This window comes from Anguilla rostrata, chromosome 3 (genome assembly GCF_018555375.3).
Source record: "Anguilla rostrata isolate EN2019 chromosome 3, ASM1855537v3, whole genome shotgun sequence".
In the NCBI taxonomy this organism is placed as follows: Eukaryota; Metazoa; Chordata; class Actinopteri; order Anguilliformes; family Anguillidae; genus Anguilla; species Anguilla rostrata.
In genome coordinates this window covers 63943872-63959949 of record NC_057935.1, presented here as the reverse complement: position 1 = coordinate 63959949, position 16078 = coordinate 63943872, and the positions used below count along the sequence as shown (strand labels likewise).

Below are 16078 nucleotides of genomic sequence, written 5' to 3'. Positions count from 1 at the left end.
CAGATCTATTCACACCGCGTGAGGCAACAAAAAAAAAAAACGTCAGTTCTACCCCCTCCTGAGAGCTGGTGGTGGGTGGGGGGTGGGGGGTTGAACATTTTTTCCATAGCCATTTCCTAGGAGACCATGTATGGATCAATAGCACTGAAATGCATAAACCGCTCACAAAATGGCGTCGTTCGCCATATAGGCATGGGGGCAGTGTTCATAGTGCCAGTGGAACTGGTTATGCGCTATCGGTCGCTGGTGAAAAACAGAAGAGGGCTGGAAGACTTTGGGAGCCTCATACGGACGCTGCCAATTCTGCATCGCCATACCCCGAGACCCGGCCCCCAGCGTCCCCGCACAAACCTTATTGTTCATGAAGGCCTTGAGACACTGGATCAGCTTGTGCTGGTTCCTTTTATCAATGCCTTCCTGCCTGGAGAGACAAAAAGAAACAGCGGAGTTCAGCTCTGGAGGTTTCAATTCATGTTCTACTTCAACGTTTTAATGTTCCACATGTAATGTTTTGGCAATGTTTACAGTACGCCATTTGACGCCAACGTAGCGCGCTGACTGGAAAAGACAGAGCATCTGACGAGCGGCAGCTACACTGGCGCATTAAACGGCATTATCCCCCCGCCGAAACGCCAGGCTGTTCTTCTTACTGTTTTTTGTCCAGCAGCTTCTCCAGTGCGTCCAAGAGCAATCCCAGTCCTTCATGGCCAAAGTTGTTCACCCAGCTGCAGGTAAGAGAAGAAAGACGGGGAGTTAGTGAGTGAGGAGTGAAGGCATTCGGCGTGCGCTGAATTCACAAAGCAAGAACGGCAATCAAAAGGAGTTCACCGAGAAACATCAAAAACATTTTACTCTTTATTTTCGAAGTCATCCGCGCGCTTGCATCTCCGTGGATGTGGCAGGGCACACCTAGTGTTTGCTTTGTTTGACAGAACGAGACAGCCGCATTGAATCTTAGAAGACGGCCATTGTGTTCCGAGCCTTTGACAGAAAGCGATATTGACTAATGGCTCTCCTAAGAAAGACATGATAAATACCGTCGGGGGGAAAGAGGGATTATTTTTCTCTCCGCTTTGTTTGCCTTCTGGAGAATTTATTTTGAGCAACAAAAAGACAGACTTGTAAAACAAACTTGTAGAAAAGGACCTAATTGTTATCATTTGGAAGCATATAGATGACTATAATCACACCGTCCCCTGGTGTGGCTGAATTGGGACATAAACTCCATAGAAACTCGCTGATTTACTTTGATGTGGATGTATGATCTTTCTCCCCCCTGTCTGTTCTGAAATGAAAAACAATGTCTACATTATGCAGTTGAGACTGTGTTAATATATACCATTTCACTGAAAACAAATGACTGGCTTTATTTTATGTTCACTGCCAGCAGTAGCTGCCTCCAGAATGAAAACCAGCTAATTAGAGAGCCGGGCACAGTCTCATTTTACTTCTTTCCTACAGTTTTTCTTCCTATAAATTTGCACAAAACTTAAATGGCCTTTTGCAGTGTCCAAAAACTGAAAGATAATGGATATTCATAGGAAGTCTCCACAGATCTCGAAAATGGCCCTGTAAAATCTGGCACTGTAAGTAATAACCAAGTTATTTCATTAACCCAAACGGAATCCGTGAAACATCCATGGATGCTCGTCAACACTAAAGTTTGAGGTCACTTCAAACACACAGACTTAAGACTCTGCTCACCCCCATCTAATTCTGCACAGCAGCCAGCTAACCAAAAGGACTGAAGTGAGAAAATAACAGTAAATTAGCTTTATCACCCCAAGCTGTTCCTGCTCCTCTGCCCTGGCTGCCAGATGTTCCTGCTGATCTGGACCATGTTACATAAATGCATAAAACATCATGGAACAGTGCTATTAGCTTGGAGGTAACTTCTATGAAATACTTTTTTTTTTTCTTCTTCAAAAATTATAAGCAAAATGTAATCCAGTTTCTCTAATCCAGTTTTAAATTATGCCTAACAGCGAGACCAGCACTCCCTCAGAAAGGCCTTTCAGAAAATTTTTGCTATGAGCTGGTCCATCTCCGTGTGATTAACATCAGCAGTTAATCTAGGCTACAGTACATATTAATTTCCAGCACATTGGACGCCATTTCTCCGCACACTCCCAATCCATTTTGTTTCATTTTGTTCATTTCATGCTGTTCGGCCAAACCCTTGGCTGCCATAATCCTGTTAAAACTGCAGCCTTCCAAAATATATAAGCGCTATTGCAGCGTTTGATGTATTACTTGGAGACGTTGCATTATTTCACTACATTTGATGCAAATTCCAATATCCTGGGTACAGCGTGTACTGGTTGGCCGAGGTTAATTTCTGCCTGCAGCTGAAGTATCTTTAGAAACTGTATCTGTTCCACATCCGTCAGGAGCGGTGGGAACGCCGCGTCTCAAGGCCTAGAAATGTCAATAGGAATTACGACCGGAGGCGAGGGGCGCGACGACAGGCGCCGCGGAGACGCGGGTTCGGCTAACGCGCCGCGGGGTACAGGCGCTGTCCTCTGAGATTCGCGCGTTTCCGTGAGCAACCTGCGGCCCCCGATCCGGGGCCTCCCGAGCGCTCCCGACAGCCGCGCCAGGCCGGGAGGAGGCGGGGCAAACGCAGGCCGAACGCACGCCCAACGCACGCCCAACGCACGCCCAACGCACGACCAACGCATGGTGCCATAGATTCATTCCAAATCAACGAGCCTCGTTCCGACTGGCTACTTTCCGGCAAGTCAGTTGGAGGTGAGTTTGTGCACAAACAGGGAGACGAGAAAGAAAACGTTTATGTATACATATCAGAATCTTGAATGTATTTGAGGCGCGCCTAGTAGGAACACCCCCATACCCGAGATCCGGCTTCATTTTGGATTTGTTCCGAATTTGGTGGCCGATAATCACCTTTTTAATTTGTGCTTTTTGAGAATTTCATATTCAGTCTCATTTTTAGGATCAGGGAAACCGGAGCCAAATTTTTGTACATCTCTTCCCAGATGACTGCTGGGCCATCTGTAGTACAGGGTGTTTAATGGGAAAATGCTAAAGAACTGATAATCAGCCTTGCACCACTGTGCATTGTGAACAACGTCAAACGCAAACTGAAGAATACTTGTACAGGGTAATACCACAAACGCATGATGGAATTAAAAGGTAATCAGGGTAAATGTTACAAACTGATCGCATTGTACATGCACAATTGCTATGGACATTAGACTATACTGGAGTTGCAATGTCACAATTCAAATCCAAAAACACCACCACTGCCACAATTATATATTTTGCTTATATATTTTTTTTTTAAAAACACTGTATATCGCAAAAAAACATTTTGTTTAAACACATTACACAACACTCGGTATAAAAAAAAAAAATTGCATCTGATGCAGCTTGCACTCAAAACGGAAAACAATCGCTTGCGAACGAAACGTTTCATTTCAAAAGGCGGTTAAAAAACAAACACGCCCGCGAAGCCTGGCGGGCGTCCAGGAACGCCGGCGAGGAGGTTAAAATCCGCTAAAGCGAGACGCGGCGACGAGCAGCCAGATGGTGACCCCGCCACCGGCACATCTTCACAACGGAGCGACAACGATGCAGACGCACAGCTTCGCCGCGGCAGATTTTCTGGGGGAAAAGGCGCGTAGGAAGAAACATCACAGACTTGTTACTCGAAATAAGGCATTTCTAAGCTTTTGCGGGCTCTTCTGTAATCTCCCGAATCTTTTGTCCCGAAATTGGTATTCTTTCTCTCTCAAAATCTCGCGTTCCGTGCGCCCCCCCCCCCCGAGAACCGGCCGCGGTCCGGTTTAAATCGCGTTCTCTCGCACTTCGGCGCTGCGCGTCGATTGGTACGTAGCAGCTGCCGCGTCTTTTTAAAGAAACACTAACTGTGTCCTCGTGCTCTTCTACGGACCGCAACCCGTACGGCTCGCGATCAGACCTGAAGAAGGCCTACGAGGGAAAGCTCCGCATCGCCTCCCGAGCGCGTGGGTCTGAAAACCTCCTCCAACACAACACCGCCCCTACCCCGACCCCCACCCCCACCCCCTCCCCCAAAAGCCCGCGTCCGACAGCCAAACGTTTAAGAGCCATAATACAGCAATCAATATGGCACCGCGGGAGATAATTGGCCATAAACCGCGCTGTATCTGGAGACGGCGAACGATCCGCGGCTGGACGAGCGAGTTCCTCCGCTCCCGGAGATAAGTGATCAGGACCCGAGCGGCGGCGGCGGCGGCGGCGGACCCTCGATCGCGTCCCGACCGCGTCGGCGGCGTCGCCCGTCTCCGGCGCCGCGGTGTCAATTAGACGAAACGCATGGAGCAATCTGCGCCATTACCGGCCCCTAACTCCACGATTTATCCCTCCGCTCCGCAACGATCTGTACACACCGGCAGCATGTATATTAAAGTCATTTGTATTGACAATCAGTGTCACGGAAGCCCCTCGATTAGGCCCGATGCGTGCTCGCCCCCGGCGCCGCGCGGAGGTGAAATAAGGCGTTCTCTGACCCGCTGCCACTTTCGCAGGGAATTACACGACTGCCAAAAGCTCTTCCGCGCCGTCAGTCAATATTCATTACCAGGCAACCAAACCCAATTTGCAACTTATTACCATTTGCCGTACACTACGCTATAATGATCTGCTTTGTTAATAAAACAAAACGGCATAATGTCGAAAATTTATAACTGTCTGTTTACTAACGCTCACGCTTTTAATGTTTCCCCCGTTCCCCTTCCCCTTCCCCGCTGTGTTCCGACGCTCATTGCATGCAAACATCGTAAAAAATGAAATCTTAAAAAACAATCTAGTTTTACTCCATCTAACGCAGAGCGGGGCTTTTCCGATATGAAATTTGGACAGCAGTGCCGGGGTGGTAAATGGCGGCGGTAGAAGGAGAGTACGAAGACGATATTTTTTTTGCGGGACCGTAATTCGCTAAATCTGTAACCGAGACTTATCAGTCTTCCGTCCAATGGGACAGCCCACGTTAATGCCCGGGTGATGAAGCCAATATTTTTTTTAGAGATACTGTGATTCATATACACACTGGTGTGGGTACCATGGAGACCGTATTAATGCTCGCATGGGCAAAAGACCTCTATCTTCAACGAAGGAAAGGACCATGTACGAAATATGGCTACAAAAAATGAATCTGATTCGCTCGCAGGTCACATCCAGGGTTCATGTCGCTCTATGTTACTCCGTTTGGGGCCAATGAGCTCACGGTAAAATGGCATGCAGTTTCCTTAAAATCCAAGCAGTTTCACCCACCTACGTCACAGAACGACCTCTAAGGGAATCGTGCCAACTGAGGCCTTACTTAAGGAGGTAAAGATCCATCCCTCGTGTGGTGTCACAACCTCCCACCACTCCAAGGTGCGACAATCTTTTTAACTCTGCCGGGAGATCGAGCAGATTAATTCAGAGATGCCCAAAACTGACGGGCGCGGACCGGAGGACGGGCGGTGAGAGGCCAGGGCGACCGCGGTTTAACGCGTCCGTCTGTCAGCCTGTGACGGACGGGACGGAAAAGGGGCCGGAGCCTTTCCCTCTGTCAGAACGGACGGCGTCCCGACTCCTTATCAGCTTCCTCTACTCAGCTGATGGCGTGCGTCCAAGGATTTCATTAACTTAGAGTGGGGGAGGGGGGCAGGGGGTAAGGGAGGAGGGGGGGAGGGAGCTTGTTCATGAAATATTGATAGGTATAATCTTGCAGTTAAGTGCCACCAAATTGTGTTAGTTTCTGCAATCATGTACTGTAGCCTACGTTCCGCAGGCAAAACGGAGAACTCGTACAGCTGGTGTGAGAACCGTTTTATATGCTCAGATTTTGCTGGTTCTGTGGGATTTCGCTGTACACGCCTCGTGTGGAATAACACAGCAGGGCACTCAGCCAGAATCGAGTCGGCCAGCGACGAAAGGACAAAACGCAGTCAGAGGCACGCCGAGCGAAACAGCGCGGGCGAAACGTGTTCCTCGTTTAGAGCGGCACTGTGACACAGCGTTCCCTCTGTATGCGCGCTCATTAATAATCCACGGGCCGGTCGATGTCCTCGTGAGCGCACCGCGCGTCGATGCGACGGCTGCTTGCTCCTGGCTCCTGGGTTCCAGGGGGGCCTAGTGGAGACACCGACCTCAGCGCTTTCCCAAAATAAAAGGCGGGAGCCTCAAGCTGCAGTTCGTCTTTCTACGCCGTTTCTCTCTTTCTTTCTTTCTTTCTTTCTACTTCTTTCGGCTGTTCCCGTTAGGGGTCGCCACAGCGGATCATCCGTTTCAATCTCTTCCTGTCCTCTGCATCTTCATCTTCCTCTGTGGCACCAACCACCTGCGTGTCCTCCCTCACCATGCCCACGAACCTCCTCTTTGGCCTTCCTCTTTTCCTCCTGCCTGGCAGCTCCATCTCCAGCATCCTTCTCCCGATATTCCCTAGCGTCCCTCCTCCGCACGCGTCCAAACCACCTCAACCTCACCTCTCTCACTTTGTCTCCAAACCATCTAACCTGAGCTGTCCCCTCTAATACACTCATTCTCAATCCTGTCCAACCTCGTCACTCCCAACTCCTGTTCTTCCTAACCCCCGTTTCCCCGACCGCAAAGACCAACCTCCAGGAATGGCGGCTGCGGCGGTGTGAGGCTGTTTTTCTCCACGAGCGCCTTTTTTTTGTCCCACATCGATTTCAGCCAGCAGCTCGATGGCGCTCGATTCTGTTTTTGTTATTTCAATGTAACGGCCTCCATTTTGTCATGTTTTGTCATGAGAGCACTATATTATACGAGCACAGTATCTTTCACGTTGTATCACGACGCGGCCACAGAGAATGTCCCGTTCTCCCGCATCCGGCAGCTCCTGACCTATTCAGAGACGAACCTTTCCACTCGAGGCCCAGTATTCTTAGCAGCAAATTGCTCTTGACATCACAACCCGAAATCAAGCGACAGGCAGGCCCGGGCGCCGCGACTCCATACGATTCTCCAATCATCTCCGTGATTTAATATAACCACGGTCCACAAGAACACCTACGACCTCACACAGCGCCGTGTCTGAGCTGAGGACAAAAACTGAATTTTAACACGGAGATGTAATACACGTCACTTACATCGTATATCTCATGGCATGTTATGTATTACAATACATTTACATACATTAGAATAAAATGTCGTATTATTCAAACGCCGGTGATTTAATACGGGCCGTGATTAACGCGCGGCGTACAGGAAGACGGATCTCTGGGAAGATCGCGTTTAGTCCTCTCCCACTTTTTTTTTCTCCGGAGAGAGCAAGTCCGTAAAAACAGACAAACAACTTTCCTCCTCCGCTGACAGGATCACACAGAGGAAGTAAACCGCGTGTCAAAGTTCACAGCAAATAAAGGAGATCCTTCGGGAGGACGCCGAGAGTTCCCCCCCCCCCCTCGCCGAGACGGCGGGCGCACCTCCGCACCGTTTCAATCATCCGAATGGCTACGCGGGGACAGCCGACAGCGTCCTGCGATTTTAACCTTTTCGAATGAATAAGAACGTCCCCGTGCCGCGGCGATTCGGGGGGGTGTGCTGCGGAACAGCGGACACATCCAGACGCGCCGTGGCCCTTTCCCTTTCCGCGACACCGTGTTTATATGCCCCGTCGTCCCCGCGGGCCCTGAGCACATACATAAAACACGCGTGTGTAAAGGTCAGGGGAAGAGGAATGACCGGGTCCGCGCCGGGGAGATAATCAGGTGAGTAAGTGCGCTCTCGCCGCCCGGGGGGGGCGCAGGGGGGTGCGGGCAGCGCCAGGACGCGGCGGACACGGCCGGGCGGGCGGGCGGGCGGGAGGGAGGAGACAGCGTCTTCTAGCGAGCGCGGTTCAGCACTCTCAGATTAGCGTAAAGAGAAACGTCCTCCTCCTGTAGCCCAGGCCAATCTGCCAGGGCCGGGGCCAGCGCGAGCGCTCTAATTAAGTCATAAATTTTGGCATCCCCAGCAACCCCCTCTCCCCCCCCCCCTTCCCCCCCACCACCACCGCCACAGCCGCTTCCCTTCTCCTCGCTTTTGATGACGCGGCAGTATTTTATGCATTCTCACCCATATCCCGCACACCCTACTCATCCACAGGATGAAGACGCGGGAGAAGAGGAGTAATTATTTTGGCTGGAAGGAAGAGTGACAAAGACGAGCGGCGATGAGGTGCGAACGCGCCGCTAATTTTAGCAGCGGGGAAAGGTGCGCGGCGGAGGCGGCTGGCGGGCGGGCGGGCGGCGGAGGCTACGGGACCGGATTAACCTTCAGTTCCTCGGGGGGGAGGGGGGAAGGGGGGGGGGGCGCGGATTAACCTTCTGTCCTGGGGGGGGCGCCAGATGCACCTCTGTAGATACGGGATCTCTGGGGCGGGGGCGGGGGGCGGGGGCTGTAGCCCGGCGTCCCGCTCCGACGGCGATATTGGCGGGTTTGGCTCCCCGCTTCGGAATGGCGTTTGGGCCCCAGCTGGATCCGCCCCACACATCAAACCGCACAAAAGAGCGTCCCACTTTCTTCTGGAACCGAGGAGGGGGGGGGGGGGTTTACACGGGGGGGTGTACACGTGTGTGTGTGTGTGTGGGGAGGGGAGGCGTACAGACTACAGCGAAATCCCTAAGAGCGACATCGGCATTAAACCAACACAGACTAGCAGACTGAGACGCGGGGCCCCGTTCCACGCGGTCCCCGGACATTTCCAAATGACCCCCCGCCGAGAGAAAAACACTCCTGAAATTTCTAATTATCTCCAAAACAGCGAGAGGCCCCCCCGGCGCTCTCCGAATTAATTGGACGGAAAATGGCCTCCGCGGAATCGAGGGGAAATCGAGGGGAAATTGCCAAAGTGGTGATTGATCAGCCCCATTAAGTGAATGGAAATATAAAGCCATACGTCTGTAATGCATCAGACGGGCGATGCGGAGGCCTCCCGCCGCGAGTGCTGCGGTGTCTCCGCTAGTCCCCCGCGGTTGATCGTCTTTTGATCTGGATACAGAGGAATTGAGTCGCAGCACCAGTTTTCCCTTTCTAATAACCGTAATGAGTCATTTTCTCGCCGAATCGTGGAAACTGAATCACTTGCTGTTCTCAACAGAAGTTTTGCCTGCGTTTTTTTTAACATACACAAAAGCATAGCGTATATTACATTTTCCTTCTTTTTTTTGTTTAGAGCTTATTGTATTTGTCTTGTCTGGTTCCAGAGACACACTGTCGACCAGGTTTCATTCACCATCTCTGTTTGTGTGGCTTTGCTTTTGTTTATTATTGACCTGGATTTACACCCAGCGGAAACGCGCGGTTGGAAATGAGTTTGCTTATAAAAGTCAAGATAGAAGCTTCACATCCCTACCCTTAAAAAAAAATCTGGGACCGATGAAATGAGTTCAGCGAGTTCAATTAGTTCAATTAAATTCTTTAGATTCCCCTGAAGAACGGAAAATTAAAAAAAGGACAAGCTCTTAAATTATCTCCACAGTGTGTTAGAAAATTTTAACGGTACCAAAAAAAATTAACATACGGAAGGAAGGAACACCTCTAAATTCACTTTTGTACACACCTCCGACAACACTTGCGTCGCGCGTAACCGTCGAAGACGCACTAAAATAAAGACGAGCGTTCAATCAAGAGCAAACTAACCCAAAATAAGGCAGAGAGGCGGATCCCCAGGACCAGGAGTATTAACCGCTGATCTGCACCAGCCCGGCCTTCTGCAGCCGACCGTGAAACAACCGGCACAGGTGAACAAGCCGCTTTCGAACGCCCCTCCCGTCCGCGGTCAGTCTGGGGGCCCCTAAGCTCCTCCCACAGCTGCCGACTTCAACTTCGTCACCCGAAGTTACACGTCAATGCCCCGGTTATCTAAACCATTCATTATTTACCGCTACTCGCGGGCTGCCTCTCTCTCTCTCTCTCTCTCTCAGGTGGCCAAAGGCAGTTAAACCTCCACTTAATGGGAAACCCCAGGACACAAACCCGTGGGGTATTTGTGTGGGAGTCCGCTGTTTTTAAAACGGCTAACGTCAAAGCGCCGTCTGTTAAATCAGGGTAACAGCAATTAGAGCAAAAATAAATAAATAACACCTCAGTTGTGTGAGACTCAGAAACTAGTTTCTAATTTCTAATTTTAAAGAAATCACATAGAATCATTTATGTGGTTCTTTTCAGTCCGTATCATTTTTTAATGGATGGGCAGAAGGAGCATTGGAGTATTACATGGTGAACCTGTCGTTCCAAAGAGAGAGAGAGAGGGCTGAGCAAAGACATCCATCCCATCACTCCCTGCTCCCCCAACGTTTCAAGAGTGATGAGAGAAAGTAGGTCACTTTTTTCCAGGCACTTAACTAAGGTTTCTCCGCAGTTAATAATCTCAACGAAATGTATTAAAGTCCCACAAGTGTCAAGTGCCATAAGGTCACATAAAATTGTAAAAATGTCATTTACTCTGACCTCGGTTACCATTCGCAGAATACCAAGGTGATATTTCAATGAAGTTTGGAGGGTAAAATTTAAATTCCTTAATTTCCAAAAAGATCATAGAAACAGCCAGATATCGTGTTTGTCTGTGATTGTGTGTGTGTGAGTGTGTGCATGCATGCGTCTGTGTGTGTGTGTTTGGTCAGACACAACATCCATGGGTTTGACAAAACAATTAATAAAGGAGGAAGTAGTGGAAAGCACAAGGGGATGTGGGATATTGGATTTAACACTGTGGACTACCTACTTACCCCTGTACCCCAGCAATACCACTTCTCACTAAATCAATACTGAATTCAAATCAGATATCTGAATTATGTATGCCTGGCTCCGGGGCTGCCAACGGTACGGCTGGCTTTGAGGTTAACAGATGGTGGCATAAAATGAAATGGGTGTCCCGCTTAAAATATACCCAGTCACGGAGGACTTCTGAATCTTTCGCGCGTCTTTACTGCTTTTGAGAAGCGCCGCCGCGTAGCCGTGACACGCATGTCCAACAGCCCCGGTTAACCCCTCCGTCGCCGCGTGCGCCGCGGTTATGGGTGATAAAAAAATCCCACAGGAACCCGCCGGCGCAGAAACATCCGCGCGGGAGCCGGCTCGAAAACGCGGGGGGGGGGGTCAAACTCTCTTCCGCAGAGCTCTCCTCGTCGCCGAAAATAAAGAAAGCCAAGCTGGTTCGGAAAGTTCAGCTCGGAGAGAGCCGAGAAAGAAAAACAGGTACACGCTTTTATTTCATAAAGCGATGCCCCCCTGCCCGCCGACCGCACAGAGCCCCCGCGTTTAAAGCAAACACACTCCTCCTGGAAACAACAACAGCAATCCATTAGTTTGCAGACAGGAGGATTCAGTGATGTAATCATTTTTCACAGCGTTCCTCGCCCTCCCTGACAAGTGTAGGTAGCGCAGCGTAGCGCTGGGCTGAAGCCAGGCTGGGGGGGTCTGTGGGGGGGGGGGGGGGGGGCTCCGGGGGCTGTGGAGCACTGTGGGCAACACAAAGGTGTGTAATAACATTTGGAGTCCGGAGAGTCGAGGCGGCGGCGCGGCCGAAGAAAAATGACCCTCCCCGCCAGCTTTAAACCCCATTTTACTCCATCGCCACGGCAACGGAGACAATTTATCTGGCAGGCAGACAGGTGAGGTTTTTGATAACTTTCTCCCCGCCGCGCCCCCCCCCTCCCCCACCCCCCCCACCCCCCCCACCCCCCAAACTCGCGCTCGTGGAGGAAGCCGAAGCCGTATCGCCGCGGTTCCACCCGACGGGAGGCCGAAAGGGGCGCGGTCTGAATTCGTAACCCCCGGTAACCCGCCGGCGTTTCCCCTCGCGCGTCCTCGAACGCGCCCTTTCTGCGGCCGAGGACAAAAAGTCACTTGGCGTCCGCGGGGACCCCGAAACCGCCGAGCGCAGCCAGGGGTCGTCCGCTGGACGGCCGCGGCAAGGCCTGCCAATGCCAGTTAACCTCATTTCACCGTATCCTTCCGAACGCCCCGTCCATAATTACCGCCATCACTGGCACAAGCGCAACGTTCGTAAAGAGGAGTCCGCGCGTCGGGAGGGACGCGCGCCGCTCGAGCTGTCAACGGACGCGTTTTTTTTTTACAGCGCCGCACAAACTGCCGTTTTGCTTTTGATACGGTCTTCCTGCGGTACGCCTGCAGCCAGCCAGTGTACACAAGGAGCATCAATTATGCATGACTGACAGAGACGGCCTCCAGTTCCAGCATTAGAAATGACACCGTTTAAATGGCGGAGATTGGCTATAAAGCATCCCGGGACGGCCGGCGCTGGCACCTCCGTGTCTCCCGCTGATAGCTCCCGCTGCCTTCTAGAAGCATCCATCAGCGCGAGCGCCGGCTCCTCATTACGCTAATACACTCCCCCATAACCGTCTCCGATCGGTTTGCGGAAGAAAAAAAGCCATTCGCCGCACTCCAAACGCAATAAGAGCCCTCCTCTCGCCACCAGATTAGACTGCTCCCCACAGCAGTAATGAAATCAGACTGGGGCCAGGCCGAGAGAAAACGCTCCGTTTGATGAATCTGGCGCGGTGTAATGTTACCGGATTATGTGTTTTTTTTTACTGTATTCATTTAGGCGTGATTAATGGAGAGGGCCGTGACCCCGGTCCGCGCTCTGGAAAAAGGGGGCGCCGGCGGGGGCAGCGCGCAATCACCGAGCCAAAGCAAGCGGAGCGGAGTCGAGTCGAGGCGACGCGGCGGGGCCCGGAAACGTTTACGACGATCTGCGTAATCACACAATCAGGCCTGAAGGGCCGAGCCCGGAGAGCGATTTTCTGACGGTTATTAATGTGGCCCCGCTCCGGGCCGCGGGACCCCGCCTCAGCGCTCCGTGGCCTTCCCGTTCGTCGGGCCGCGGAAGGCGTCGCCCGCGCCCGCGCGTCCCCGTGCGCTCGCAGGGCGATTCTGGCGGTCGTCCAGGGCGCGCGCTACTTGATTACGGCGAAGATTTTCGCCGGCGGTTCGGACCTTAATTTGAGGACCTCTCAGTTCGGCGCGTGGGGCCCCGGCGCTGGTGAATATTTACCCGACCGCGCCGCGCGGAGATTTCAACGCGCCGATTTAGGGGCAATAAACAGAAGACATAAAAGCTTTTCTCTACAGGTACTGTAAAAAAATAAATAAATTTTAAAAAGCCTCAGCATGTACTGGTCTCACACCGCTGAGTTATTTCCCTCACGGTTTTCCAGACAGCCCCGCTGCCTCGCCGCAGAGCTGCTGAGAATTAGAGAAGAAAAAAAAAGGAGAGAAAAGAGAGAGTGGGGGGAAAAAAACTGAGGAGGGAGGGAAGAAAAGAGAGAGACAGAGATCGAAAGACAGAGAGACAAAGAGAAATGCAGAGAGAGACAGAGATAGAGACAGATAGATACAGAGAGAGAGAGACTGAGAGACAGAGGGAGAAAGAGAAAGAGAAATGCAGAGGGAGAGAAAGAGAGAGATGCAGAAAGAGATACAGAGATAGAGACAGATAAAGATACAGAGAGAGAGAGAGTGTGTGTGAGTGAGAGAGATGCAGTGAGGGAGACAGAGAGAGAGAGAGAGAGAGAGACAGAGACAGAGAGAGAGAGACAGAGAGAGAGAGGGAGAGAGCGAGAGAGAGAGCGAGAGAGACAGAGATACAGAAAGAGAGAGACAGAGAGAGACAGAGAGAGCGAGAGAGACAGAGAGGCAGAGATACAGAGAGAGAGAGAGACAGAGAGACAGAGATACAGAGAGAGAGAGTGAGAGAGAGAGACAGAGATACAGAGAGAGAGAGAGAGAGAGAGAGAGACAGAGAGAGAGGCAGGAGAGCACGCTCGGTGCAGGGAGCTGGCAGACAGAGCACTGCAGAGCCCAGATTAATAATGTGAGTGTCATCCCTCAGGGGGGAGGAGCCATAACATTCAGCCTCCCCCCCCGGTGAAATAACTCTTCAGCGGCGAGGTCAGTCCCCGCCAGCCCTCACCCCGCACAGGGGAGCGGTGAAAACGGGGGGGGGGGGGGTTTACGTCCCCTCGCCATACTGATATACTACACCCTCCCCATCTGCATCCAGATAAAATCGCACTCGGCCGCTCGGGCCGGGCTCAAGGTCGCTGGAGGTCGCGCCGCTGTAGGAAGGAAGGAGGGGGTGGGGTGGGGGGGGGAGGGAAGGGGGGAGGCGGGGCTAAACACTCAGAAGACCGAAGCGGGCGGAGTATTCTATCATTTCAGACAAGCGTCTCTTCTGTCGCAGGCGGTGCCGGCTAAGGCTGGCGGGAATAGGCCTTTGGGATATTTGGCGAAGACCCGATTAATACACGACACCGGGAACAGAGCTTTAAAACACAGAGGCTCCCCAGAACAAAAAAAAAACACACAGCTTCTCACAAGAAGTTGATATTCCGAACGCCTCTCGTTCAAAAGCAGAGCCAGCCTGCCTGCCTGCCTGCTTCACGCAATCTGTTCGGCACTTGATGCCTAATTGCGTCAATTATTCCCTTTCCCAGACCCTCTCCTCTCCTTTCATCACATTTGGTTAAGATTCTGGTCCGATGAGTCTGATGCTGAACGGCCCCCCGCGAAGAAAAATCAACGTCACGACTTCAAAGGCGCTAACGAGCCCGATTAGCGGGCGAGCGCTGCTCGGAACGCACAAAAGCGCCGAGACTCTCACCTGCACCCCTAGAGCCGGGATTCCAGCCTCACCTACACCCCTACAGCCGGGATTCCAGCCTCACCTACACCCCTACAGCCGGGATTCCAGCCTCACCTGTCCTCCCCACAGCCCGAGACAAGCCTCACCTGTCCTTTCCACAGCCCGAGATAGGCATCACCTGTCCTTTCTACAGCCCGGGACAAGCCTCACCTGTCCTTCCCACAGCCCCAGACAAGCTTCACCTGTCCTTCCCACAGCCCCAGACAAGCCTCACCTGTCCTTTCTACAGTCTGAGACAAGCTTCACCTGACTTTCTACAGCCCCAGACAAGCCTCACCTGTCCTTTCTACAGTCTGAGACAAGCTTCACCTGACTTTCTACAGCCCGGGACAAGCCTCACCTGTCCTGCCCACAGCCCGGGACAAGCCTCACCTGTCCTTCCCACAGCCCCAGACAAGCCTCACCTGTCCTTTCTACAGTCCGAGACAAGCTTCACCTGACCTTCTACAGCCCGGGACAAGCCTCACCTGCCCTTCCCACAGCCCCAGACAAGCCTCACCTGTCCTTCCCACAGCCCCAGACAAGCATCACCTGTCCTTTCTACAGTCCGAGACAAGCTTCACCTGACCTTCTACAGCCCGGGACAAGCCTCACCTGTCGCCATTCGGACAGTCTGAGACAAGCTCACCTGACTTTCTACAGCCCGGGACAAGCCTCACCTGTCCTTCCCACAGCCCAGACAAGCCCCACCTGTCCTTCCACAGCCCAGACAAGCCTCACCTGTCCTTCCCACAGCCCGAGACAAGCCTCACCTGTCCTTCCCACAGCCCCAGACAAGCCTCACCTGTCCTTCCCACAGCCCCAGACAAGCCTCACCTGTCCTTTCTACAGTCCGAGACAAGCTTCACCTGACTTTCTACAGCCCTGACCTGCGGAGAGATGTCTAGAGACCCAAATCCAGCGTACAGAGCAGTCTTGAAAAAACCCCCCCAGAAAAAAAGAGAGAGAGAGAAATCACCTAGAGAACACCTTATCATGCACGCAGCGAGGATTTTCCACATAATGAAAAATCGGAGCAAGCAAGTTCAATTTTGTATAATTCTGTCCGGGGGATCTGAGAGCTTGCAAATTCAATATGGAGGCCATCCCCGGGATTTGGGAGACTCAAAATGTAATACCGGGGGCTTAGATCAGGGGAACTCTGAGCCGAGACCCCTGCTACGCGCAGAACCGCCATCCGCCATCCGCCGCGCCAGAGCCGACGCGCTCCCTTTCTTCTTCCGTGAAAAAAAAAAAATCCTGACGCGGAACGGGAAGCGGCTCGGAGTCGGCGGGCTGTAACCCCGGCGTTTCGGAGCAGATACGGTTCAGCCGGAGCGGTGCGGGCCTGGCAGCATAATCGCCAGCAGCGTAGCCGCAAATCTCGTTGTATGCGCGTGTGTGTTGGGGGAGCGTAAAAAAAAGTCTGGA

The 16078-nt window shown here is 52.2% G+C and overlaps 1 protein-coding gene across 1 annotated transcript in view; it reads right to left on the bottom strand.

Annotated features, from left to right (window-relative positions):
• diaph2 (diaphanous-related formin 2) overlaps positions 1 to 16078 on the bottom strand; it is a 446422-nt gene that overhangs the window by 314559 nt on the left and 115785 nt on the right. Inside the window, 2 exon segments of the mRNA XM_064329326.1 lie at positions 352 to 421; positions 651 to 725. Coding sequence (XP_064185396.1) covers positions 352 to 421; positions 651 to 725 — 145 coding nt within the window.